Source organism: Drosophila tropicalis, unplaced genomic scaffold, assembly GCF_018151085.1.
Source record: "Drosophila tropicalis isolate 14030-0801.00 unplaced genomic scaffold, ASM1815108v1 contig_878, whole genome shotgun sequence".
Taxonomy (NCBI): Eukaryota; Metazoa; Arthropoda; class Insecta; order Diptera; family Drosophilidae; genus Drosophila; species Drosophila tropicalis.
The window spans coordinates 1,920,140-1,946,466 of record NW_027173374.1 but is presented as its reverse complement, the minus strand read 5'-3'; the positions used below and the strand labels follow the sequence as shown (position 1 = coordinate 1,946,466).

Sequence of the window (26,327 nt, the reverse complement as noted above, 5' to 3'; positions counted from 1 at the left end):
AATTGAATACAAATATCACAAAATTAGCATCGAAGCAGAGCAAAATTCTACAAAAAAATGTTTAATTAACATAATAAAACTCAAAAAATGTTTTTTTTTACGTTTTCGGTTCGTTTTTTGTGTATATTTTTGCGTTTTCTATATTTTTGCGTTTTCTTTTCTTTTCTTGTTTTTTTTTTTTTGTTTGCCCGAGAAAATAAAAGTATTTGAAGCCTTTGAAAATATATAGAAATATATGATTTTTCATGTGTCTAAGAAATTAATAAATTATTTTATATATTGAAGGTATTTTTATATATGTATGTTTGTTTGTTTGTATGTATGTATACGGATAATAGAAAAAACTTAAAAAATTAATTGATTTCATGTGAATACATATACACCGATATGTAAATGTGTATATAGTATTTATATAAGATTACAGATAAGAAAATTAAGTTTACATCAAGAAATAAAAGGAAATTAAAATTATATCACCATGCATATGTATGTATATATATATATATATATAGAGTTATAGATAAAGTATAATGTAAATTAATATAGGTTTTCATATTTTTTGAATAAGAATAGATATTATAAAGAACATAAGTATGAAACTTATCAACTAGTTACCTAGGACCATTGAAAAATAAATTGTGTAGCTCAAAGAACAAATTCCGATTTGTAGTTTTACTGTGCTCTATCTATGTTAACATGGATAAAGAACTAAGAATTGAGTTTAGCAATATTAAGAACGAAAAAAAGTATATAACAGAATGTTACCAAAAATGAAAATTTCAAGTCTATTCAATAACTGACAGAACATCGGAAATAAGTCCCCATAATAAAAGCTCTCTCTTTCTCTCTCTTTCCATTAACTTCATTTGTTATATAAAACTTATGTGCTAAAAAACATTGAACCAATTATGCATAAACTAAAAACTTAAACAAATAAATCGCAGTTGTATATAAATGTTGTAACTTATTTCTTTCATTTTCTTTACTCTTTCACATTCCATTTCAATGATCATAATAATAATTAAAACAAAATTGTTAATTGAAAAAACAAATGTAAAAAATCGTTTCAGGTAAAACTGGTAGCTAAATCCTACTTGCTCCATATTTTTTTGTTTGTTTTCATTACATTTCATTTGTTTCTTAACAATTCTTAATAATAGTTAAACAAATTTCTTAGCATTTTTTTCATTTTGTTTTTAGTGGGTTGCCTCTTTCTTGACATGTTTTTTTCTTCTTCTTCTTTTTTTTTATGTGTTGTTTATATTTTTAGATATTTTCCAAGGAATTTGTAATATATTTTTTTTTGCTCTCGCGAGTTTTGTTTTCTGATTCTGGTCAATAAATTTGTTTGTGTATTTGTGTGTGCTTTATTTTGTATGCATTTTTCGTACAAAACATACTACGCCCAGGCTCTATAAAATCACAGTTATATCTCGGTTATCATATTATCACTCAAGCAGAACATATTCAATAATCGGCACGATTTATCAACACCTGCTCTCTCCTTATATGTTTCTTAGCTGGATTTGGGGGGTTATGGTCGTGGTCGTGGTTTGGGTGGTATTTTTGTGGTGGGGATCCAATTTGTTGGTTTGGTTATCATTTTGAGTGGCATCTCTACATCAAAGAACATCAAAGTTTTTAATTCTAAATTCTTTCTTAATAGACTAAACTTGATGGGCGGTTCAATAGTTTATATTTGGCTTGATCTCTAAGATGATTTACGCAACTCCTCGAGCCCACCATTTGGCAAACCGCCACGCATGTTCTCCAAAACTTTGTTAACAAAATCAGTTGAACCGCCTGCCACACGTATGCCTGCTAAAAAATGGAAGAAAATTTAATTTAAGTTAGCTATATTATCCAAGTGGTTAAGTCCAAATAAGTACATACTTGAGGCTGTGGTGTAAATGCGTTTAATTTGTTGATCCACCTCCTCCGTGGATTCACCCATACTTTGAGTCCGTTGTTTCAGAGCCATGGCCTGCTTTAGCTCAGCAATGCCATTGATGAGACGCTCTAGAAAAGGTAAATGGTAAAAATGTGGAATTAGTTTTGCTCAATCAATCGTATTTCCTTTTTTGAACTTACTATGTTCGATTTCCAGTCCATATAGCTTTATCTTGTTGGCCTCATGCTGGGCTTTCTTCTTCAGACGACAAGCACGCGATGCCAGCTTATTCTTCTCCTTGCGCGATTTGGGACGTACATTGAAGGGCAATTCGGAGACGGGAGTCATGTCATTGATGGTGCGACTTAGTTTGTCCAGCTCTTTGCCAATATTGTGCAGTTTTCGGGCATTGGGAGTCAAATCATTGCCATCACCTTTTCGGGCTTTGCCGCTATGCTGTAATGGGAAATAAGATCAAGTTATTTGGATAATCTTATTAAATATTTCAAAATTTTTGCTCACTTTGTACACTTTGATGCCCCGCACAGAACAGGTGGGGCTAAACACTGGATCGGTGACCTCGTTGAGAACATGAGGATCCTCAAGCTTCGAGGAGTTGAAGACCAACTTTTTGCCCTTTGGTCCCTTGGCCTGGACATTGTATTGCCAAAAGAAACGCTCTTTACCCTTGCTCGAGGACAGCTGGTTTGGTGTCGAGGTGCGTGTCTCATCCTCATCACCAGAGCCACCGTTGTCACTGCTGAAATCGTCATAGTTGTCGCTATTCTCACTGGAATTATCGTCGTCATCGTCCTGTGAGAAATCAATGCCATCCGGTGAGAGGACACTGCCCGTACTCAACGATGAGAAACTCTCGGCCTCAGCCAGCGAACCAGTCGATAGTAAATGCTGACGCGGTTCACGCCGCATCCAAATATGCTCTAGACCCAAGTGTGTGGGTGCCGAGCTGCTCAAGCGACTCAGCTGTGAGCTTTCGGCTGCTCCATGCATGGCAAAGGATTTGCGTGCAACCTGAGAGCCACTGGGTGTGGTAATCAATGGACCTGTACTATTGGCCGAGGCGGCACTGCCAAAGCCACTGCTGCCGCCGGGACTCAGAGCGGCTGTCTGTTGACTGCGATCTCCTGGCGGCGATGGCGAGGACATGCCTCCAGCCATGGGTGGATAACCTTTCTTTAGCAATTCCTGCATATTACGCGATTTGACCATTTGATATTGAGAGCGATTGGCATGTGGCGGCGGTGGTGGTGGTGTCGTCAAGGGAGATTGCGAGGGTGAGAAACTATTGGAAGCCAGTGAGGCTGGCTTTTGAGGTGTACTGTGATAGATCTCATAGGGACTAGTGGAGGAACTACTTGATTGGGTCTGATGTTGTTGCTGCTGATTGAGTGTAAGTAGCGTCTGCAAGTGGGGCAGGCTACCACTTTGTTGTTGTTGTTGTTGCTGCTGCTGCTGTTGTTGTTGTTGTTGCTGTTGTTGAAGCAACTCCATGGGCAAAGCATCGTGTGTTCCATCTGCCTGCGATCCTCCTTGCGGCGATAGCAAGAAATTAACATTCTGCGATACAGTCGTTGCCGGCAATAGATCCTCAATATTACCAATAACATCAAGAAAATCTCCACCATTCAGATCAGCCAATTCGGCTGCCTGGATCTCGGCCTTATCGTTGGGAAATATATAATCATCATCAAGACTAAATGGCTCCGGTTTGGTATAGACAATGGCACTGCTTATATCACTCCACATGGCATTCGAATTGGGCGTCATCTCGTAGAGCAATTCATTGGACATTAACGATTGATCCCCACTGAGACCGCCCACAACACTCAGGCTCAATGTGGAGCTTATATCGGGATTGAAATAGGCTCCACCCCCAGGAGTTCCGGGATCATTTGAATTCGCCGTATTGCCATTATAAAGTTGATTACTCAATGGTGAGGCAACACTCAGGCTAACATCCTGCAACAGAGTGGGCGACAGTGAGGCATCCAAGGCATCCAAACCAAAATCAGAGAGTTCACCCAAGGGCATGGACTGCTGATGCGTATGATGATGCAGTTGATCCTGTTGCTGGTGCTGCTGCTGCTGATGCTGCGACGAATGTTGATGTTGCTGTTGGTGGGTCATTATGCTATTGGGCAATGAATGTATCAATGGACTGGTATGATGATAATTTGGATGACTTTGATTTGGATTATTACTACGTGGTATGGTTATGGCCGTTGTACTGAGCATCACATTTGAGGAATTATTATTAATATTGTTGTTGCTGCTGCTTATGCTGCTGCCAATATTTCCATAGCCCGTATTAATGGTCAATGTGGGCAGGGCCGCACCCACAACACTCGATCCCAAAGTATATAAATCGTATTTCAATGTATTACTGCTGCTATTCGATCCAGTGTCAAAGAACTCCGATGACATAGGATACATTTGATTCTCTGTCATTGCAAATAACTTGTGTAATTTATATTGCCACTGCCACCAAATTTCCAAAATCGGGGGGAAGGGGTTGGGGCACAGGTGGCCCAAACAGGCCCACCGAACGCTTTAACTACGTTCAATTCAGTGTTTAGTTCACCTTCAGGTTCAGGCTGTAAAGAGAACGAAGGAGAGCACTTAGTAAGTTGAGCATGAATTGCTGCCAAAGTTAATTAACCAACAGAACGTTAAAAATTTAAATTTAATATACTGGAAACGCAGACAGACAACCTTGGAATAACTCAGCTGCCCGCCCCCAAACCAACATCCAGCCCCACCCGCCCCGTTCCTTATCGTAGTTGTAATTCTAGATTGAAGCTTACAACAAGGTCCACCCCAAAACTATAATAAAAGTCTAGCTACAGAGATATTCTCCCTCACTATAGTCAGCCCCTCACCCACCGTCTCCTCATCCATCTAACCATATCTATATCCATATATGAATATATGTTAATATGCTTTCTGTTAGCTTATATTGATATGTATATGCAACTGTTTGTTATCCACATTGTTGAAGGCGGAACTACTTAGAGCTAACCATAAAATACACTGAAACAAAAACTCTGTAACATTTTTAGTTAGAACAAAAGCTAAAAGATTTTCGCCATTGGTTTTTATGTTTTCGCAATTTGTTGCATATATTTAGGCGTCTCTTCAAAGCGTTTCAAATCTTTACCATAATTTTGCATGTAAACAAATTATTTAATAATAGCTAATGATTGTAATACTCATATGAATTGAGAAATTTGATGCCTATCTATTTTTCTCTCTGTGTAAATCTGTTTATATCTATCCATTCAATTAGTCTTGGGTGTAATATACATATATAAGTATATGATTGATGGCTTAAGTTTCCAATTGAACACGTGCTTTTATCTGATTGCAAAAGAAAAAGGAATTTCTAAGTATTGTACATAAATAATAAAAATATGTGATTTTTATCCCAACTTCTGTGACTCGCTACAATGTCTAACACTTTTAAAACCTGATGAGCAACTTTCGTTTTGTAGCGCAAAAGATATTGTAAGATTAGCACAATCTCATCATCACCTAATACATATGTATGTACATATACCTATATATATATTTCAAGGTATATTTTCAGACAGAATTTGCAAAAATCTGAAAGCATACTTAACTCTAGATACCATTTTGATTTTTGTTATTGCCAATTTCTTGTTTATTTTGGGGTTATCATTGTTGTTTTCTTTTTTAGTTTTTGGCATGGTCATGTTTTGATGTGATAGGCAGCTACAGTACACCACCACCACCCCCCCCTACCTAAAAAACACTTTTAAAACAATAACACAAACGAATATTTAGGAAAGCGACTTTCAGGTTCCCTACCCCCTACCTAGAGGGGCGTGCTCTTTCTTAAACACTAATGAGTCCATTTAGTGTGAGAATGGCCGCCAAGTCGTGTTGAAAGTTTTGTTGTCTAACTATTCAAAAGTCTGCGCAAATGAACTGATATACCTTTTGAAAATCTAACAACTATAGGCATGGAAATATCTATTTTAAAAGAGAACAAAATACTATACCAAAAATATGCGCAAATGGATGGATTTTTCAGCTAGATTTCGAATAGCCTAGTTGCTTTCCTGTGATTCAATAATAAATATTAATTGGTTTGTTTACATCGGAGAGTGAAAGAAAAAGAAATGTTCGCTTGAATTTTATAGACATAAATTGTTGCCCCCTTTGCTATGAGAAATGCATCTAGTATATATTAAGGTGGGATTATTAAGAAATTTTTAATACGACGCATTATGGAAAAAACCGAAAACAAATTCATCCAAAAAAAAAAAAAATACAATTTTAAGGAAGAAAAACCTTGATTATTCTAGTATGTGTATGTAAGTATAAATGTAGATATGTACATGTATTTGGATTATTAGAAAGGCCAAAGATAAGCTGAATATAAAGATAAGGGGTTCAACCCATTATAAGAATAAGCTACTATAATTTTCAGAGTAAATATTGCTCCAAGGGGACACTATTAAAACTCTTATCAAAAAGATTTATGTATATTAAAAGAAACTGTTTCTAAATTATTGATATAGAGACATGAAATCTTTCTTAATATTAGAAAACTTTTCTTTGTCATTTTCTTAGAAAATGCAACTAATTGTAAGACCTTGAAGGCTTATTAGATTTGTTTCATTACATTGTAACTCATTGACTTTCTCGTGTGCTTATCAGACTACAAAACGATAAGTCAACAGCCTCTGATAATATTCGGATTACAACGAAAATTGTAATGCTCGTGTGTCCCTCTGTCGCTCATCCACTTAAAACTAACCACAATTCTGAAGGTTAGGCACGAGAAGAGGGCATCGGGGGCACACAACAAAAACCAAATAAAACAAATTCTATATACATATAAGTGATATAGTTGTTTCACTGGTTTCTTTACATTGTTGCTATTTCCTTTTCAAATTGTTTAATATTCGTCAAAGGTAGCTGAACGCTTTGAAGGCCAAACAAAAATACGCCCCTCACCCTCCCCCCACACCAACACAAACACACACATAGACAACCCTCTTAAACAAGAATTTGTATATAGGAAAGAAATAGAAAAAAAAAAACAAGGGGGGAGCCTATGTACTAAAATAGAGATAATACATAGAGAATAAAAAATAGAATTTATTACAAATTCGTTGCCGAAAAAAAAAAAACTTAAGTGGAATTGTATGAAAAAGAAGGCAAACATTTTAATTAGATTGTCGACGAAGCGAGGCAAGAGAGAAGAGACAAACACACACACACACACAGTCAAAAAGTTAATGAACGGGCACAAATGTTTGCTGTCGATATTTGTGTGTTTATATGTATGTATGTGTTTATGTGAGTAGTGGGTAGAACATCTGATTCAAAACATATGATAAGACAATCCAGAACCAGACGATCGAACAAATGCGTGAACTTTGCTAAATAAATTGTTATATACCGACAAATAAAAGTTGCAATGAATTTCTAAATATAATTATAAAAAAAAAAGGTATAATTAAGCTAAAACAAAATACCCTTTTAACGAAATATACCGCTTCAAATTGATTATAATATGTACTTTTTTAATTTAAAATTTATTAAGAAACCAAAGAAAAGAACTTTTAAAATTTTTGAAAAGTCAAATGTCTATTCTATATCCACTCAAGTGTCAACCGTGTGTCGATGTGTGTGCACGTGAAAAGGCATTTCAGTTAAATAAGGTTAAAGTACGTTGTCGCTCTAAAGAGGCATGACCAATTGAAAAAGCTGGACAACCTGGCGTATGATTAATGTATATGACAAATTTATATTTCAAATCAATTTTTAGCACATGGTCCACACACATAGAGGAAGAGAGAGTGAAAACGATGGATAGACCAGGAAAGAGAGAGCGATAAACAAATGGCAACAATTTCAACAGACGATGAAATAATGCATATAGGGAAAAAAAATAACAAATAACAATTATAAGCGAAAACAAAAACAGTTATCAACCAACAAAGAATACAACAGAAGATGAGCGCGAGAGAGACAGAGAAAGGGGGAAGTGAGAAGGAAAATGTTAACCAAAAAGGAAAAACTCAAGGTCAAAACTGTTTATTTTTTATATTTTGTTTTGAATTTATTATTTATCACAGTATGGCTTTTGTTTTACACACACTCACACAGAGTTGTAAACAACTAAAAAGAGAAGAGCTTGTAAAAGCTTTTGAGAGCGTGGGCGCTCTAACTATCTCTCTCTCTCTCTATCTCTCGCCTCTCTCGCCTTTCCCATTCCATATGGCGAGTCTGCGCTCTCTTTTGAGTAACATATGTTTTTTCCCTCTGTTTGCTTTTGTCGCCATTTTCGTAGACTTTATAGATATACTTTTCATATATACAATTCTATATGTATATATGTATTTTTGTATGTGGATGTGTGTTTGTATATATTAAATATAGTATTTGTATTTTATGGTATATAATGAGAGCTTTTTTTCATAGCTTTGCCTGACTGACTGGTTTCTGTTGTTGACATGACGGACCGGGGTAAGTGGGTTTGGAAGTGGTGGAGGAAGCTTTTACATTTCGCCAGAATTTATACTAGAAGTGGCAAGACTTTGAATGTGTGTGTGTGTGTGTAGATACATTTCTACATTCATTTGTATAGGAGAATTTCATGTGCTTGTTGATTGCGCTACGCGTATAGGGCACTCTTTAAGGCATATTTGCACGATTGTGAAACATGAGACTATGACAAAAGGAAATTACAAATTTTACATTGAGAAGTAGGAAGTTATTATAAAATAATTCTAGATCAAAGTGCAAGCATTTGTTAATACCTCAAACTACATATAATAAAGGCTAAAACTAAAAGGCCAAATAAAAATTAATAAACATACAAAGTTTATTAATTTAAATTTTAATTTAAATTTATCTTCTGATTCGTTTTTCTAGCCAACATTTCCCTCTGAACACATCAAAGTGGCGTGTATTTTATCTATTATTTTTTTTTTGCCAACATGGTGTATGAGTAATATTATTGCGGGTTTATGTCATTTGCTTTATTTTTACACAATACTTTAATACTGATGACAACAAAGAATTAGATTGAAATATATGAGGCCAAATTACCTCTTCATCTTCTCTAAGCTAAACTGACTTCGCTTTGATATTCCTAGAGTTCAAATTGCGTAAATCACATCGGAACTAAAACACGCTTCTGTCATTATCAGTAAATTCATTCCTAAGACCAGCAGTCAGCGAGTGAGAAAGAGAGAGACAGGAAAAGCTAGAGAGTGACTAAATTAAAACAGAGACTAAGTCAAAACAAAAAATGGTTACCCACAGAACTTCCGTTCCGTATTATCAATGGGTCAGTGGCAGTGGTCAATGCCTGCGCCTGCATTAAAGCTATATCTATCCCTCTTCTGCCCTGCCCCACTATATCTCTCACTCTCTCTCTCTCTCATTATATACCTCTCTGTTACATTCACAGTTTTTTAGTTGTCACATGTTCGAACTTTTTTTCCTATTTTTTTTTTGTGAACTTTTTCTTTGTTTTGCATTTTAAATGCAAGTCACTTTGGCTTTTGAGTTCTTTGTCTGCGATTTGTATACCCTACACACTCATAACATGAAATGGTATATATTGAGGTGATCAAAAATACAGAAATATTCTAAATTTGTGGGCATATTAGTTACTATATCCAGCATGTCACATTTCGGGTTCAAAAGTTTGCTGAACAACTGTCATAAGCTTGCAAATATTAATTAAATGATGTTGCATATATAAAACATTTTTTCTGAGTTGTTTGCAAAAATCATTAAATAAAAATAATAAACACATTCAAATTATAATATAATTGGTTATTATTTTCAATTTTCATTCATTTACTAAAATAATATAATAGATTATGGCAGACAAAAACTAAACTAAAGTCATAAAATTCTTTAGAGGGTATCTTTGAAGTCGACAAGCTAACTTCCAATTTTGTTTTGAAATCTACTTGAAACACGCAACATTCATTCGCATTTGCCCACCTACACAGTTAAATAAATTTATGTTGAGGTAGCCCCACATGGTACATCCAAGTGCAAGTTCTTCCCATCGATGATATGGTTTATTTTTAGTGTCCTCGTTTTCCGCAGGTCAAAAAATAGAACACTCAGAACACAAAACAACATGAATTGAGGATTGCACAGGCGGAAGAGTTGGGGGGGGGATTTGGGTTTATAGTTTTCGTATTAATATATATACCAATATACATACATATATACCCCGGAATGTGTAGCATAGCATAGCAAGTAGCTGTCTATTGATGATATAACAAACGTTTTGTCGCATTTTCGTTTCGTTTCGTTTTGTTGTGTTTTGTTTTCTTTTATTTATTTTGTTGTTGAACTTATTATACAAACTCTTCACAGCTGACGTAAATTGTAGATTCTAAAAATTGTTGCAGACGCGCTTAATCCGTTTGTGTGAGCAGGTAACAAAGGAATGAAACTAGCTTTAATACTTAAAAAAGATATTTCTATGGTAAATTTCATTAAATTGGCTCTGATTATATTGCTAATATACTTCTAAGGATGTCGTTATGTAAGTCAATCCTTAGGCACACCTATCCAAACATTCTTTCAAATTTTACGCCGAAATTCTTTAAACTGTTACTGAGAAAAATTGTTACTAAAAACCTGGCAAAATATTAATTCTAAGAATGGAAATTTCTTTTGTAGATCACGTGTTTATAGCCACAGATATGAGAGACTATATATCAATATGTATCCATCCTATAAATGTGTGTATGGTGTGGTTCTCTCTCATTCCAATCAAATAGCAAAATGGAAAATGTTTGCTCTGCCCGCTGGTTTCGCTAATAGATAAATAATTAAAATCAATTTATATTGATTTAGCGATACAAAGAGAAATTAGCACAAATCGATGATGCTGAGAAATGTTAAACAAACATCAAAACGAACGAACCTTGAATAGAAATCGTGACTGAATATATACATATATGTACATATAGGCAGACTAAAGGGATATATGTATGTATGTATGTAAAAATACGTAAGTAGTATCTGAGATTGAGAACCGAGGAGGAGGCGGTTCAAACACGTGAGTCTAACTGCAATAACTTATCATCCAGACACTCTCTAGAGTCGTCTGGTTTACATTGCTCCCTCACGACCCTCACGCCCCCCTCTTGCTCTTCCAACAGCTGTCGTTTCTATTCCAAATATCCCGCTATGTCGTCCCCTTATCAGCTTCCAGCCGCGTGCCAGCTCCAGCAGCGACGCAGCTGATAAGTACTTTGACTGCCTCCTCTCCACTGGGTCACTTTGCGAATTGTATACGAATCATATACAGTTCTACATACATATGTATGTATATATATATTCTAACTGCCACCACAACATTGTCAGGCCATATTCAAAATGAAACGGAAAAAGAGAGACGAGAACGCGATGAGTGAGAAAAGTATGGAGGAAGAAACTTATCTTATCACAGAACCAGATAAACCTTCCTCCTTCAAAACAGAAAAAATAAGAATACATATATGTAATGCATATCTCGAGATGGAAGAACTATGTTAAAATATTTGCACAGAAAATTAACATGGAAATCAAAAAATTGTAGGTAAGTATAAGTAAAAGACTTGCAAGAATTTTGAACCGTTTAAATTTTGCATAGAGAGACATAAGGAGAGAAAGAATGAAAACAAATTGGAAAGAAATTCTTTCGAAAAGAAAAGCAAACAAGTTTGCTGCTTGGGGGCTGTAAAAATCTGTGAGAAATCTTCTTCTACCTCCTTCAACAAAGAAAGTTGAAGGCCAACCGACAGCGAAAAAGCAATGACCGTATATAGAATATATAGAGAAATATTCTGTATAATATACCAATACTATACTACATAAATATATAAAATTTGTTAAACAAATCAATTGACAGACACGTTTAAAACTATGTTATGTCTCTCTTCTGCTCTCTCTCTCTCTCTCAGACTGTTTTAAATTGTAGCATCAAGAGCAAAGAGCAAAGCAAAAAATGATGCAATTTACTTATAATATTGATCATCACAACAAAAAAACAAAACAAACAAAATGGATCCAAATTGCCAACAAAATTATTCAATTCAAATCAATTTATTTACAATATTTATATATATGTATGTATATTTGCTTATTCACTATCTTAACTAGTTGGATTATTAATCGAATATTCTTGTTTTGTCAAACTTGATTAGATAAATCGAAGTGAGGTTCTTGTTGTTTTGTTTTCATTTTTTACTCAGTCTCATGATTCATGATAAGAACTGGTAGTACGAGTCCAATGGAACGGCAATCGAATTGAAAAATGTGTTAACTTTTACAGATTCGCTACAAATTGTTTAATTTCTTATATAGTACAATGACGGACGATGACAATTATAAATTATTACCCATTTATTTATGTGAAATGATGTCTTTTATTATTAAATTACTTTAATGATTCAAGAACGATATGTATCATGCAATTTTACTAATATTCATTAAAATATTCAATAAATTTAGGTTTGAGTGGCTGAAAGACACTATTTCAGCTGCAAGTCTAAGAGACCTTTGAGAGGAATTACTTGAAACACGCTAATTGTAATAATATTTAATCTTTATTCTCAGTTCATTGAACTTTGCTTAAATTTGCAGTCTTCTTGATGGGAAATGTAGTAATCTAGATTTGAATTCTTAAAATATACGCTTACTCAGATTTATATGATATATATGATAAGAATTACAAATTTAATCACGATTACAGAGTAAGTAATGTTGTTTAAATAGCCTTATTCCAAATCATAAAATATGTTCGATAAACAAGATTGAGTCATGTTTTTTAAGATTTTATTTAGCGTTTATCTTAATTTTCTTAAGTTTGCAATTAATTATTTAAATGCCTCGGCCAGACATAATAATCATAATTATTTTCCCACCAGCCGTTAAAATTGCATACTTAACTGGGTTTTTTCTAGCTTTTCTTATCGCTTTGCCACACTTGTTGAGTCATTTATACACACATATATAGACATACACATGATTACATATGAGTATAATATGAGAGGGCATAATTCTATATACAAGAAATAACCAAAATCCAGTTGAATGTAAACCAATTAACTCAATCAGCAGTCATTTTTATTCTCTCTTTTTCACTCTCTATCGTTCTCGCTCTTTTTGTTCTCGCACTCGTCTAAGTCTCTCCACATGTCGTATAAGTAATGTGGCGCCTAAAGCAAACGAAGCGAATTGAGCCTAAGACGACGACGACGACTATCCAAAGCTGTCGTTTAACAAACAAAACAAAACTAGCTCTGACAGATTTGAGGTGGGCACTGGGAGAGTGAGGAAGGGGATACATATGTACATATATACTACATATACTTATATGCTATCTGGTATTTGCCCAACATATGGCCTAGGCTCGATATACTTCTACTCGGTTGGGTTTTGTCTTTTCACACACATTTCTTGATATTCTACACACACACATTGAAAAGAAGAAATAAAGAAGAAGAAAAAACTTTCAACCTTGAATTTTCGCACTGACACTGAACTCTCCTTCTTCTCTTCCACACACACACACACAACTACAAAAAGCGCTAAAAATTCAAATTGAAATCAAATTCAATTAAATTTTTACTACTTTTTTTATACATTTTTTTGTGTGTGTTTGCACAAATGTGAAAGAAATAAAAACAAAGGAACTTCCCAAATCAAATAATTCAGATATTTCGGTTTGTTTTTTTTTTTTTTTTTTTGCTGATTTTGTCAAAAGTTTTGAGTTCACTTTACAAAATTCTAGATTAATTTCATGGAAAGCACTTCAGACTCATGAAATTTTTGTGTATGTTGCTTATTTCATTACTTAAGATTTGAGTGTATTTAAAAGTTGGCTATTCCTTTTCTAATACTGAAAAGAAGTGTGAGATGTTGAAGCCAAATGACCGACAGGAAATGCTCAAGTTATTGGGCTTCATTTTTAATAGGCATAGGCCTTGATGCATAAATAAATCTCGAAATGTTTATGGGTTTATGTGCCACGATGCCCCAATAATAATGTGATGCTCTAACTCTGCCCCCTTCCCTCTTCATTAGTTTCAGATTACAACAAACTTCATTTTGTTTTGCTCCGCAAGAAGAGTGGGGAATTGATTTATATGATTAGAAGAGATCAGAAGCTAAGAGTTAAATATGTTGAAAAGTTGTCTATTCTAATTGGTATTGTCATAAATTATCTACATAAAGATATCTGTCAGATAGAGACGTTTGTGTTGAGAACAAATAATTTATGTTATTTACAATTTCAGAAAAGGCACAAGGGATTCATGTCCATTCATAGATCAGTTTTTTTAACGACTTTATAACCTTTTGAATCTCGTCAAAATCAGTGTCAAGTATAAGCGAAAAATCTGCTTTCATTTTTCTATATGTACGAACATATAATATGTTACTTAAACATAACAATTAAACCAATTTGGAACTTTATTATAAATTTTAATCTTTGGGTACTAAAAAAAAACGAAAACGAAATCTCTGCATGTTTAAACGTTTGTTGTTTTTATTAATTTTTCTGTTTATTATTTTCTTTCAAAAGAGCGCCCCATAAATCTAGGAGAAATTGTTAATGTTTATTTTGGATTTTGTTTAAACATTCTTGTAAGGAGAGGGAATACCAACCTGAATATTTTCCAAGTTTCCAATGTTTATATATATCAAAATATATGTACGAAACCATATAAATGTAATTAACACAAACAATTTCAATTAATTGTTGCTTCAAGATTGAAGAAGAAATTAAATATCGTTAATATTTGCGATGTGTTGACGACTTCCGTAAACTTTTCTTAAAATACACAAATTTGTTTAAACATTTTTCTTCGTGAATTGAATTGTTGGTTTTTTTTCACCTTATTTTTGTTATTAATTATTATGCATGGGCATGCTCAATTAAATATATGTAAATTTTATTATTGTTGCTGCTGCTTGGTCGGTATTTGTTGTTGTTGTTGTTGTTCATTAAACTAGGTCACACACATGTGCGTGTGTGTATGCATGTGGCGATTAAAAACAGCAATTTATTTATGTATAATGAATGACCAACCAACAAAAACCGAAACTAAAAAAAAACACAAACACAAAATCAACCCGAAGAGAAAGAAACACACTTTGTTTAAACTTTTGTTGGCTCTTTTCGCATAATCTTATCAGTTGAATTGAATACAAATTTTTGTAGATGTAGATACTTTTTGTTAAATATATATTTTTTCACATATTTAACACTCGAACACTTTGCATTGTAGGTTTATTTCTTTCTTTCTTTTTTTTTTATATTTTCATGCTCATTTTACACAATTTCTTGGTTGTTGTTGTTTTGAATTTGAGGCAAAAATTTACAACAATTTTGTGATCAATTTTGTTGTCAATTTTGGTGTTTCAAATGGATTTTCCCGATTCCGTTAGCGTGAGATCGTTTTAAGCTAGCGATCCAAGCAGCTGAGATTGTGGCGAACAACTGATTGGACCGAGTGTGGAGCCCCAACAGCAGCGGGAGCACAAAAAACAGAGAGACAGAGAGGGAGAGAGAAAGAGCGAGCTTTTGTTTGTGTTTTTGTTTTTCGTATGGAGGGATGGTGGGGGTGCTTGTCGCTCTCTCCGCGTTTGGCGGCTGTTTTTACTAAGAATTTTTATTTATTTTTTTTTTTTTTTTTGTGTGTATGGTTTTCGTGGGCAAATTCCAGCGTTGTGTTGTGTGTGTGTGTGTGTGTGTGATTTTTTATATATTTTTGTTTTAAATTTTTGATGTTTGTTGCTTTATTTATTTATGCAAATTATGTGTTTGAGTTGTTTTATTGATTTGCCAAACTAGTTCGGGCAGACAGACAGTTGAAGATTGAGTTTTGGGCTTAAATAAATGCCATCAAATTAGTTGAGGAAGCAGCACAAACCACATATGTACATATATACATATGTATATAATATTGAGATGAAAGCAATTGGTTTATTTTTGTTTTAATTACTTGTTAATTAAATTATATCAATGCATTTTATTTACAAACATATAATCCTCTTTCTATCCCGCTTGCTCCTTCTTGTTTTATTTTGATTATCACACTCTACACGAATGTTGTATTGGAAGAAACACGCGATGAGGGGGAAGTATCTTCTTCTTGTTTTTGCTTTATTCTCTTTTGTGGTGTTTTCTCGTCAAACGTTCTTGACCGATTGACGATTGATAAAAAGTTTACAAAGCTCAATCACAAAAACATCAGCAAAAGCTCACGGGCACTCTCTGATGCTCTCTCTCTCTCTCTCTCTCTCAGGCTCTCGTTTGTTCCCCCACTGTCCCATTCTCCGGCCCTGTGGTTGCTCCATTAAGCGCGCATGTGCTCTCACCCTTAATCAGGGCCGGCATCGCTGCAAAGGCAAGGGCGGCTTAAAAAAAACAACTCGACTATGGCCAAATTTCTTTCGATTTAGACAACTTTGCATTTCTTCGTTATCTTCTATTTGGAATCTACCATGGACAAATTTAAAACTTGATTAAAATTATCTTAGTTCATTTAATTGGGGCCCATAACTATAAATTACTGAATCCGCTGCTGCTTATATATGTACTAACCGCGGTTTCTGTCTGTTGCTTCTTTCACTTCCACTTTTCCATTTTGGTTTTGGTTCTTGGGCCAAAGTATAATAATGATGGAAGGGATGAGGGGAGTGGTAAGAGAAGTAGAAGAGTTGGGGGAGCTTGGGTACAGTCTGTCGGCATTGTTGTTGTTGTTGTTATTGTTTTGATTATTAAATAAATTCATTTACAAAAGCTCTTCGCTATCTCTGTCCCACGTTTGTTGTCTCTTTCACTCTGTCTCCCGCTTTGCGGTCTGCCCACTCGTTTTGTTTTTGACGTCACTTTTGTTGTTTACTTCTGGCGAGGGGGCGGCGAAGGCGTGTTCTTGTTTTTTTATTTTCTTGCTTATTCGCTTATTTTGTTTTTTATTTTCCCTCTCTATCGTTGTTGTTTTGTTGTTGTTCTTGTTTTTTCCTTTCTTTTTTTATGCAAATTTTGTTTTTGTTATGAAATTGTCTGACCGATTTGGATTCTGATTTGATATTTAGTGCAAAAATAAACTTGTTTACAACATTGAATCGAATACTATATCCTTTAATAATATACATATATGTGTGTATTTGTACCTACTATATAAGCTATTTAGCCCATTCGAAACCACACAATAAAGACTAAAAATTCGATTTTATAAAAATGTAAATTTCGCTGACATCACAAGAAATTGGTTGGTCAATATAGGATTTATGTATGTATGCGAAAAAGAATATTGATAATTTTCCTATTACAGAGACTTTCAAAGGCAAAACCTTTTAACCAAATATCTTGACAAATTCTTCAATAAATAGTCGATTCGAAACAAAAAGAGTTCGAATTATGCCATCGTGTGAGAACTTATAGAGTATTATATAGTCGGCATATTCTTTGATTAAGTATGACATTATGTTTTACTTATTCTTTTCTCCTTTTGCTTTTTGTATTATTTGTTCTATATTCCTTAAACACATTCAATTTAGCTGATGCAATATGCAAAAAATAAAATATAATCAAAAAAATTAAACAGAAATATATAGAAATGAAGAAATTATCAAGTTTCCATTTTAAGTTTCATGATACTAGTAATTGAAAAAGTTATAAATAATGTGAAATTTGATTTTAATGAAATTGATTTATTAATTCTGATTTTGTCAACGATTTTGTGCAAAAATCAAATCTAGTTCAAGTTGATAATTTCGTTTGGAATCATTTCTCAAGTGTCCATTTAATATGGCAATAATAATAATAAATATTTTAAGTAGGTACCAAAAACCAAGAAAGTAATTCGAATTACTAAGAGAGAGAGAGAGAGGAGGAAATTCCCAATTTGGCCTCAATGAAATTCAGTTGCCTACGACAACACTTGAAATTGATGAAAATGAGTAGAAGCAACATGACAACAACAACAGAAACGAAGAACGTACGAAACATTTCGTCAGAAAAGTCTGAATTGGGAGGAAAATCACAACGACGAGGACACGAATGGAGTGTGTCCTTGAGTAAGAAATTGCGACACGAAAACATGAAAACAGTGAGCAAAGCACTTTCCAGTCAATACGCAAGGATATGTACGAGGGAAGGCATGATTGTCAAGGACATAAGAGTGGGCGCCGGCATCCTGAGTATTTACTAAATATTTTTCCATACACCTACCAAAAAAAAAAACGCCCAACAACCACACACACAGACACGCACACACACACACACATGCCAGCTCCTACACATTACTGTTGTGGGCGTGACAGTGACAAGTAAAAAGCAACAGCAGCTCGAATTTCCATTTCCAATTTCGCATTTTCTACCCACTGTCACTCTCGCTTTCTTTTTTTGTTGTACTCTTCGGGGAAAGCAAGTTCATGGCAGGCCAAAAAGAGCTTTAAGGACCTTGAAAATTTTGCCATTTCTTCATTCCTTTTGTGTGTTGCCTACTTATAGGCGTTGGCATCCTCGTTTCGAGCCGATTTCTCATTAATTATGCAGAGACGCGAAATTTTTGGGCCAAGCTAATTAAAAATGCTAAAAGCATTTGCCGCCAAGCATAAATATTTTTTAATTAAGTCATCTTTCGATTTAAGATTCTAGAATGATTTGATCTTTTGTCAGGGTATGCAAACTTCGTTCTTTACTACTTATGTTGTTTTTTCTTCTCCTTGTTTTGTTGTCCTCGCCTATTTTTGTTTTTATTATGAATAAACAGAAGGACAACAAATATCCTAGCCGCAGACTGTTAATGCCTGACAAGGACACGTGGGTCTGGACACCCACATGATGAGTAAGACTCGAAGCATGGGAGGCTTCCTCCCTTCCCAATATCCCACAATTTGTTGAAGGCTTCTTCACCCTTGCAGCATAATTTCTGCGTCGCAATTTTTCAATATGTCAGCTCCACCATCAAGGACCAACCCCAAATGGGGCGAACTTCATGCTCAATGATAGTGAGGGGGTGTGGCAAGCGTGTTTTTCCCTTAAGCGTTCCCTCGGCCATGGATGAGTATCGATCTGTTTATGTTTTATTGAACACAAATTTCCTAAATTGGCAATAATTACGAGAAATGGAAAACTATTACCAACAATTAAGTTCAAAATTGAAACTATCAATATTTGACGCCAAAATCAACTTTATTTTGTTAAATTGAAAATTTTCTGATTTTCTTTGCACAAAAAATATGTTGTTGGTGTAGAAATTTGTTTCTTATTCCGGTTTGTTTTTAATAAATTCTGTTAAATAAAGACAGGCAACTGCCATGCACTCAGCATGTGATAAAAACCCATTTAGCAATTTGCTAGACTCACATATAAACAAAAATTTCCTCCCCTTTTTGCCGCCCTCTCGTTTTTCTCTTCTTTTTTTATTATTATATTCCTGCTGATTCGTAAGCTAAAACGTTCATTGGCCCCGGCAGCGGACGACAAAAGCAAAAAACCAAGAAAAAACCCCACATTATAGGTCTCTGATAAAAAAAAAAGCAAAAGAAACCAACGAAAAATATCCAACAAAATATTCTTCAACAACTAAGCAATTTTCTATAAGAGCCAATGACTCTTTGTTTTTGTTTTCGGGTTGTGTTTTTCACAACCACAATAATCTAACCAGCTAACACGCTCCATCAAGTCAAGTTCAGGGCCAATGGGCAAACTGTTTTGGTTTGAAAACAAACCAAGCGAGCAATCAACCGAAAATATAACTATTCAAATATTTTGTTTGTAACGACTTCAAATATACTCTAAGTGAAACTTTTGAAACGGAAATTTGTTGATCTTGTTGAAAATAATAATGTCAAAATACTATAGGATCCGATCAGAACTATTTTTAAGTGTTCTTAAGAGTATTTAATGAACTTATAAAGTCAAATATGGAAAAAGAAAGATTTTGATAATAAGATTATTTACATATATATTCTCTTTATTATCTAAATAACATTCAAAGGAATTATTTATTATTTAAATTTTGGTCTCAGACTCTTATTAGTTATAGACATTCTTCTTCCAATGGCAATATACCCAACTGTGTAGTTATAGGGTATTGAAGACAGAACTAATATATGTTTATAGTATACATATATTGATGGTGATTAACTGTGTTGATTATTTAACTTACCTATGCTCAGTGATAATTTCTCCAGTCAGTGATTAAGTGTCGACATTTTCTTCAGCTTTGTCTTGGAGAGGAAAACTAATTTAAGAACCTGTAAAATTAAAATTCAACTATTATTCTCAAGTAAAATAAGGAAAAATCTTAATAATTCGCTTTCCTACCGCATGGAAACGAGACATTTGTTAGTATGTATGACCAGACTAAACAGAAGTATATATATGTATGTATATATATTATTTATGCGGTTCACTGATTGCAGACATCGGCAATGCTATTACATATATATTTAGTTTTTATATATGTCTAAGAATAAGTACAGATGTTTGACAATGCGGAAATGGTTGAAAATTATAACAAATCCAAAGCGAAATAAAGACAAAGAGATATATAGCCTATATATATATATACTTGTATAGATATTGTAATGCAGATGTAGATATACAAATTCTGTATATGCAATTTTGGTGCAACAAAGCAAAGAAACACACATGGATCGTATAAATATATTTATATATATATATAGCAGATATCTGTCCGAGTTGATGTAATTAATGAATATCACATGGGACTACCGACAAGTTAAAAAGACATGGAAAACTTACTCCTTCTTCTTATTTTGGCTGGACCAAAGAGTGCGATTCAAGATGGGGCAAAGGGGGGAAACGATAGCGAAACGAAATGCGATTAACGAAAAAAGTTAAACAAAGCGTAAAAGGAAAATCTTTGGAAAATTTTAAGAACAAAAACCGTATTTTAGTCAATGCTTCAATGACTTTTTATCTTATTCGCTCTCTATCTTCTTATCTAAGGATTAAAGGGGAACACACAATAACAAACAATACGTGAAGAACGCGAATGAGTTTAAAAGGGATAACCGACGCGACGCGAATAGAGAATAAGGGAAGCTAAAAAGGAGCCGGAACCGGAGCTGTAGCCAACACACACAACCGACCTGTCCGAATTGCACTCGATAACTGTGTCAGCGTTCAGCGGCGGAATGCCTCGAGAGTCTCATCAGTCGGTCTCTCGGAGATATGCTCTCAGATTGGATTCTTCAGAAGGGTTTCCTTTGGTGGGTTTCCAAACCACCACCACGCGAGTTGCGGGAGAGAGAGGACATTCATGCATCCTGATAAAAGACGCTAGATAAACCAAGAAGAACCCAAACAAAACATAAGAGAGAAACTAACCCTGAGCATATCCTTGCGAAATTGTTTTTTCTTTCCTCCTCCTCGACAATTTAACTTTCTGTGTTTGGCCAGCAAACATCGCGGGGTGGAAAGCGCCGGCGGCATACAAAAAGGAAAAGTTCCCCTTTTCTATGAATGGAATCGCATGAATGTGAGAGCGTGGAAATGTGAGTTTTCCTTCATCCCACAAAAGGGAGAAAAAATAACTACCTACATTTATAGTAAATTAAAGATGTCAAGCTAAAAGTACAGTAAAACTTGCAAACTTTATGAGTGGGTGAAAATAAAGTTAACTTTATTTTCAAGGAAGTCAATTTATTGAGTAGGCAATTAATGTTGGTATCCCTGAGTCAGGATATACTATACATTGAGTGCTTAACTGTACTAAAATTTAAATGAGGGGAACCGCTTTTCCGATAACAAATCAAAATATTTCCAAGAAAACAAATAAATGTAAAGATTTTAGCTCCTAAAACCTTTTCGAACCTCAACATTAACATCTTTTAGAGCACTTTAAAGCTTTTGTTAATACTCTTAGACTCGTTTTATGGTTTAATTAATATAGTTTTTCCTAAACACAGTCAAAACATACAAAAGTACTGTTAATACAATACTAAATCCTAGTTAATCTAAGGGATTATGTCCTAATTTTTATGGCAAACTCCATATCTTTCTACACATATTGAAAAATCAAAAACGATGACGAAAAGAAGTGAAAAAGCTGATCAACTTTACTCAGAGAATACTCATGATGTCTAGCCCGAGTTTGGGCCTTGAATGAATCGAAGCCATTGTTCTTTCTGTCCCCTTCTCCATCCATAGAACATGTTCCGCTGCTTACAGAACTTGTAAAGGCAAAGAACAATAGCTAAGAAGAGAGCGGAGAAGACGACCCGTTGCCCTAGATAAGCATGAAAAGCATCCTCAAAGATCCCGCGAGCTGCTGTTGCTGGGGATTACTTTTTTATTATTATTATTTTTTCGATTTCAATTTCCAGTTTGTTGAACACAAAAGCCCAAGCATAAAAATATTAACTTTTTCCATGAAAAGAAACGAAGAAGGGATGAGACCCGTAACAAGACAATAAAATATATACATAGGTATATCCAGATGTAGCTACATTTACCTATACCGGATTTGCTAAAGGTACATGTTACTCACTTTTATGTTTTTCCAATTTTTCACAGTTCCGATATTTTGTTAGTTCTTAGGTGCCCCTCCCCTTCCTACCTCCTCTTCCTTAGACAAAAGCAATTCATTTCAATAGAAATGTAAATAAGAAATTTTCATAATAATTGAAATGAGTTTTTCCTTTTTCGCTTTCACCTCAATAGGAAAGTGGTTGATCGCAACTTACCCCATTCAAAGAAAAGGAAAATTGCATGCGGCAACCCACAGTTAAGTATGTAATTTTCTATGCAGATTTTGGCCGTGACATCGATGATTTATAAACTGTTTTTAATCGTCACATCGTAAATATATAGTATAATAAGTACAACTCCCGCTGTTATGTAGAAACCTTTGCTCAATCGATTTAACGATGCATAAATAATTAAGTTTTAAAGACCGTGAAAAATTCCAACTTCTTAAAATGAAAAAGTGTTCCTAAACACTAAAAAATATATAAATTCAAGTATTTTTAAAGTTTGCGTTAACTGTACCTTTATACTATTTAGTAACAACAGCTTTGTCTATCAGAATGAAGTTCTTGTTGTGCGATTGCTAAGAGATTAACTAAGAGATGCCAAATAAAAACGAAGCAAATGTATAAAACATATGCAAATTTGTAAATAGGTCAAATTTAAACCTATTCTACACCTATACTTCCTAGAATTTTGACTTATTTGCCTCAATTTATTAGTAATTTTTCATCAGTTACTTTTGACTCTACTTGATGCTTTGAACCTTATGTAACCCTCCTTTTTCTTGCCTCTTGTCATAATAAGCTTGTGATTATCCAAATGAAAAATAAGAAGAAAAATTAATGATGTTTTCTCTCAAGAGAGAAAATTCTGAACTTAAAAAAAAAATTGATGAATTAACCCAAATTTCCGGTGTGTCAATGGCTCGAGGGCATTTTCCCTTTGAACCTAACACTTTCTTCTTATTTTTCTTTTGTATCTCAACCAGTTTCGAAAAGGATCTCTAAGGATTTGGATTTGGTAATTTGCACGTGAGCTGAAATTAGCTAAGAGCGAGAACTGGTTTGCAGGGCCTTTTACTTCTGGTTTTCCTAGCGGGGCGCTTTCCTTTGTTCTAATCAAAACCAGATGTCGTGGAAAAATTATGAAAATTGTATTGTTTAATCCCTCCGCCTACCCCTCTACTAACCTCAGGGGGCATTTTGCAGACTTTGTGTGAATTCAGTGAAGTTAATAATTAAGAAATTATTTAGTTAGAATTCTGATTTTCAGGCGGTTTCTCTAACTGCTCTGTGGCTGCTTCCTGATTGGAATTCTCAACTAATGTGAATGAATTCCTTAACTAGAAGTCCCAAAAACCTCCCTTTTGTGACTCATTGGAAGTCCATCCACGTGGTAATGAAAAGAAATTCTATTCAACAAAGGAAAAACTGGAACAATGGGGAATTTGAATAACTTTTTTCTTTTTTTTTCCTTCTTTCTTTCTTTCACGGGCGGCTCTATGTAAAGGAATTAAAAAACGCTTTAAAAGATTCAGTGAATTCAACCCCTAAAGATACTCCAGGAACTTGGGTGGTTTGCTGGTGGTGGTGATAGTTATGGTGGGGGGATCAATCATGTAAGGGGTGCACACACAACATGTTATGAGCATTACAATGTCAGTGGGTCCTTGGAAGGGCACCCTAAATACACGGCAGTCCAAATGCCAAGTCCCAATGTTAGAAGTACCAAGGACAAGGGTTGAGAATAAGCTTAATATTCAATGTGGAAGGGGAAGTAATTCCTTCTTACATCTCTCGGTTTTTTTGGGGGTTGGAGCCATCATGAAATTCTTCTCTTGATTTGTGGGGGTGAATATTTGTGCTTTTAACACATTTTCTTTTTCTGCTTTAATTGCTATCCATTCACATTGATCAGCAAATTGTTGCACACATTTTCCTTGCTCATTCAAAAGCCCATGGCAAATAAAAGTGGGTGGTCATGGAAAGGCGAAAAGAACAAGTTGAAAGCACTTTTTCATGGTCAAAAAAAGCAAAATTTACAAAGAACTGTTAACGGTTCTATAAGTATTAACACAAATATGCAAACTGTTGCTTCAAGGTCGGCTCATAAATACCCTTTCTGACAAATCAAATATTCCGACTGTTTAAAGTCAGGAAGAAAAAGTAAAAATACATTTTTAAAAAGAAAAGTGTTTAACAAATTTATAGTCAAAACTGTTTTAAACTTATATTGCAGGCCTATATTTTCAAAATAATTTGGGAGGGTAAAAGAAACAGGATGTTACGAAATACGTTTAAAAACCAAAACCCAAAATTATAAGGCAAAATGCTAAAATTGTAATACTAAGATATATTTAGAGGATCTCATCCCCCATCTTTTCCCTTTTTGACATTTTGCAAAGATCGTTTAAAAAAAAAAAACAGTTACAAAGAAATATCATGATTGTGTGTACACTCAGCTAGATCTTTTTTATATTACATACTTGCTAATAAATACTAGCTAAATCTTAAGTAGTTTGTAGTAAACATATAATCGTTTTAAATATATACATAACTTCAGCAAAATAATAGAAAATAATTTGTTGGTTATTGTTGAGGCCAATGCAATGATATCAAAGCAATCGTGCACAGGATAGTACACTTCAGGGAACAAACTTTTTCGCAGCACAGTTTGTGTAGACAAGGCTGAAAAGCACGACAAGGGGCACTCTATTTTTGGGGGATGTGCTATATGAGGGGGGTGGATGATGACCAATGCCATGAATGAATTGCATGTGCGGAAGTATGTCACGCAGAGCACAGCAATAAAGAGCGAAAACAGAATGAGAGAGAGCTACAAAGAGCGAGAGAGCGTGAGAGGGAGTAAGTGTGCATGTGCATGCGCCTGACACAGATTTATGCAAAAATTTTTGCAGCTGGAAAAGTTTTTCGCGCCAATTTGATTGTGGCTCTAACCAAGAAAATGATATTAAAGAAAAGAAAAATCACAACAAACAAGATGCAGGAGCAACAGCACAAAAAAAAACATCAGCGATTGGAAACAGGTTTTGGCCACCAAACAACTCTTTGAAGGCGAAGGGCAACAACAACAGAAGTAAGAGAGAAGAAGCAGAAGCAACAGCAGCTGTAAACCACAAATGCAGCAACAACAACAACAACAATAATAATAATAAAACAACACGTTTCTGCTTTTGTTGTTTTACTAATGCCAATTTGTAGCAAAGGCGGGGGCGGGGCGCTGAAGTTTTCATTTCATTGCCTATGCTTTGTTATGGAAACAAAGCAAAATATAACAAATTCTCTCCTTCTCGGTCACTCTCACTCTCTCTCACTCACACTCGTTTGTTTCTAATCACAAACATACATATGTATACACAAAACAGATGCACACACATAGAGAAATGTCTATATATACTTATATGTATTTGTATGTGCATTTAGCCATTTGCTTACTTATTGATCTTTTAATAAATTTTATATTTCATATGTTTTTGTTTAGTAATTTAACAGTTTTTCTTTCTATTTCGTTTGTTCGCCACACAATAACAAGGCAGGTCGCAGGTGGAACTAAATACTATACGCGAACGGTTTCGTTTATTTTGAATTGATTATTGTTTGCAATGCACTTTTTTTATATTTCACATTATTATTAAACACTCGATATTATCGCATTTCATCATAAATATATTGTATTTTGTTCCTGCATTGTGCATAAACAAAATACAGCGCGCCAAATAACACACCCGCTCACGTGAAAATCAAAAACAACAATGACCAAAAAAAGTAGATAACCCAGCAAACATTTAAAATGTGCCACTGGACATGGAAACGATATTTTAATATAATTTTCGAATAAAATATCAAGTTATAATATTTTTTGTGGATCATAGTTTTAAAATCA

The 26,327-nt window shown here is 34.4% G+C and overlaps 1 protein-coding gene across 3 annotated transcripts; it reads right to left on the bottom strand.

The window, feature by feature from the left end:
* Positions 1-891: 891 nt before the first annotated feature.
* Positions 892-26,170, bottom strand: REPTOR (repressed by TOR). 3 transcript variants are annotated; one of them, XM_068300578.1, is made up of 6 exons: positions 25,880-26,170; positions 20,095-20,182; positions 2,414-4,506; positions 2,092-2,347; positions 1,894-2,019; positions 892-1,821 (listed from the first exon to the last, which is right to left on the bottom strand). In XM_068300578.1, the coding sequence occupies exons 3-6, from the start codon at positions 4,358-4,360 to the stop codon at positions 1,712-1,714; spliced, it is 2,439 nt and encodes an 812-aa protein (XP_068156679.1). In that variant the 5' UTR covers positions 4,361-4,506; positions 20,095-20,182; positions 25,880-26,170; the 3' UTR covers positions 892-1,711. The 3 variants fall into 3 exon arrangements, with proteins under 3 accessions (XP_068156679.1, XP_068156682.1, XP_068156680.1); XM_068300581.1 differs by having other exon boundaries at positions 892-1,818; XM_068300579.1 differs by lacking the exons at positions 20,095-20,182; positions 25,880-26,170 and adding an exon at positions 14,576-15,891.
* Positions 26,171-26,327: the final 157 nt, after the last annotated feature.

Coding starts and splice junctions, on each gene's coding strand:
- REPTOR (XM_068300578.1), bottom strand. CDS start 4,360: ATGACAGAGAATCAAATGTATCCTATGTCATCGGAGTTCTTTGACACT. Junction 2,348..2,413: donor GGGGCATCAAAGTGTACAAA/GTGAGCAAAAAT, acceptor TTCCCATTACAG/CATAGCGGCAAAGCCCGAAA. Junction 1,822..1,893: donor CATTTACACCACAGCCTCAA/GTATGTACTTAT, acceptor TCCATTTTTTAG/CAGGCATACGTGTGGCAGGC.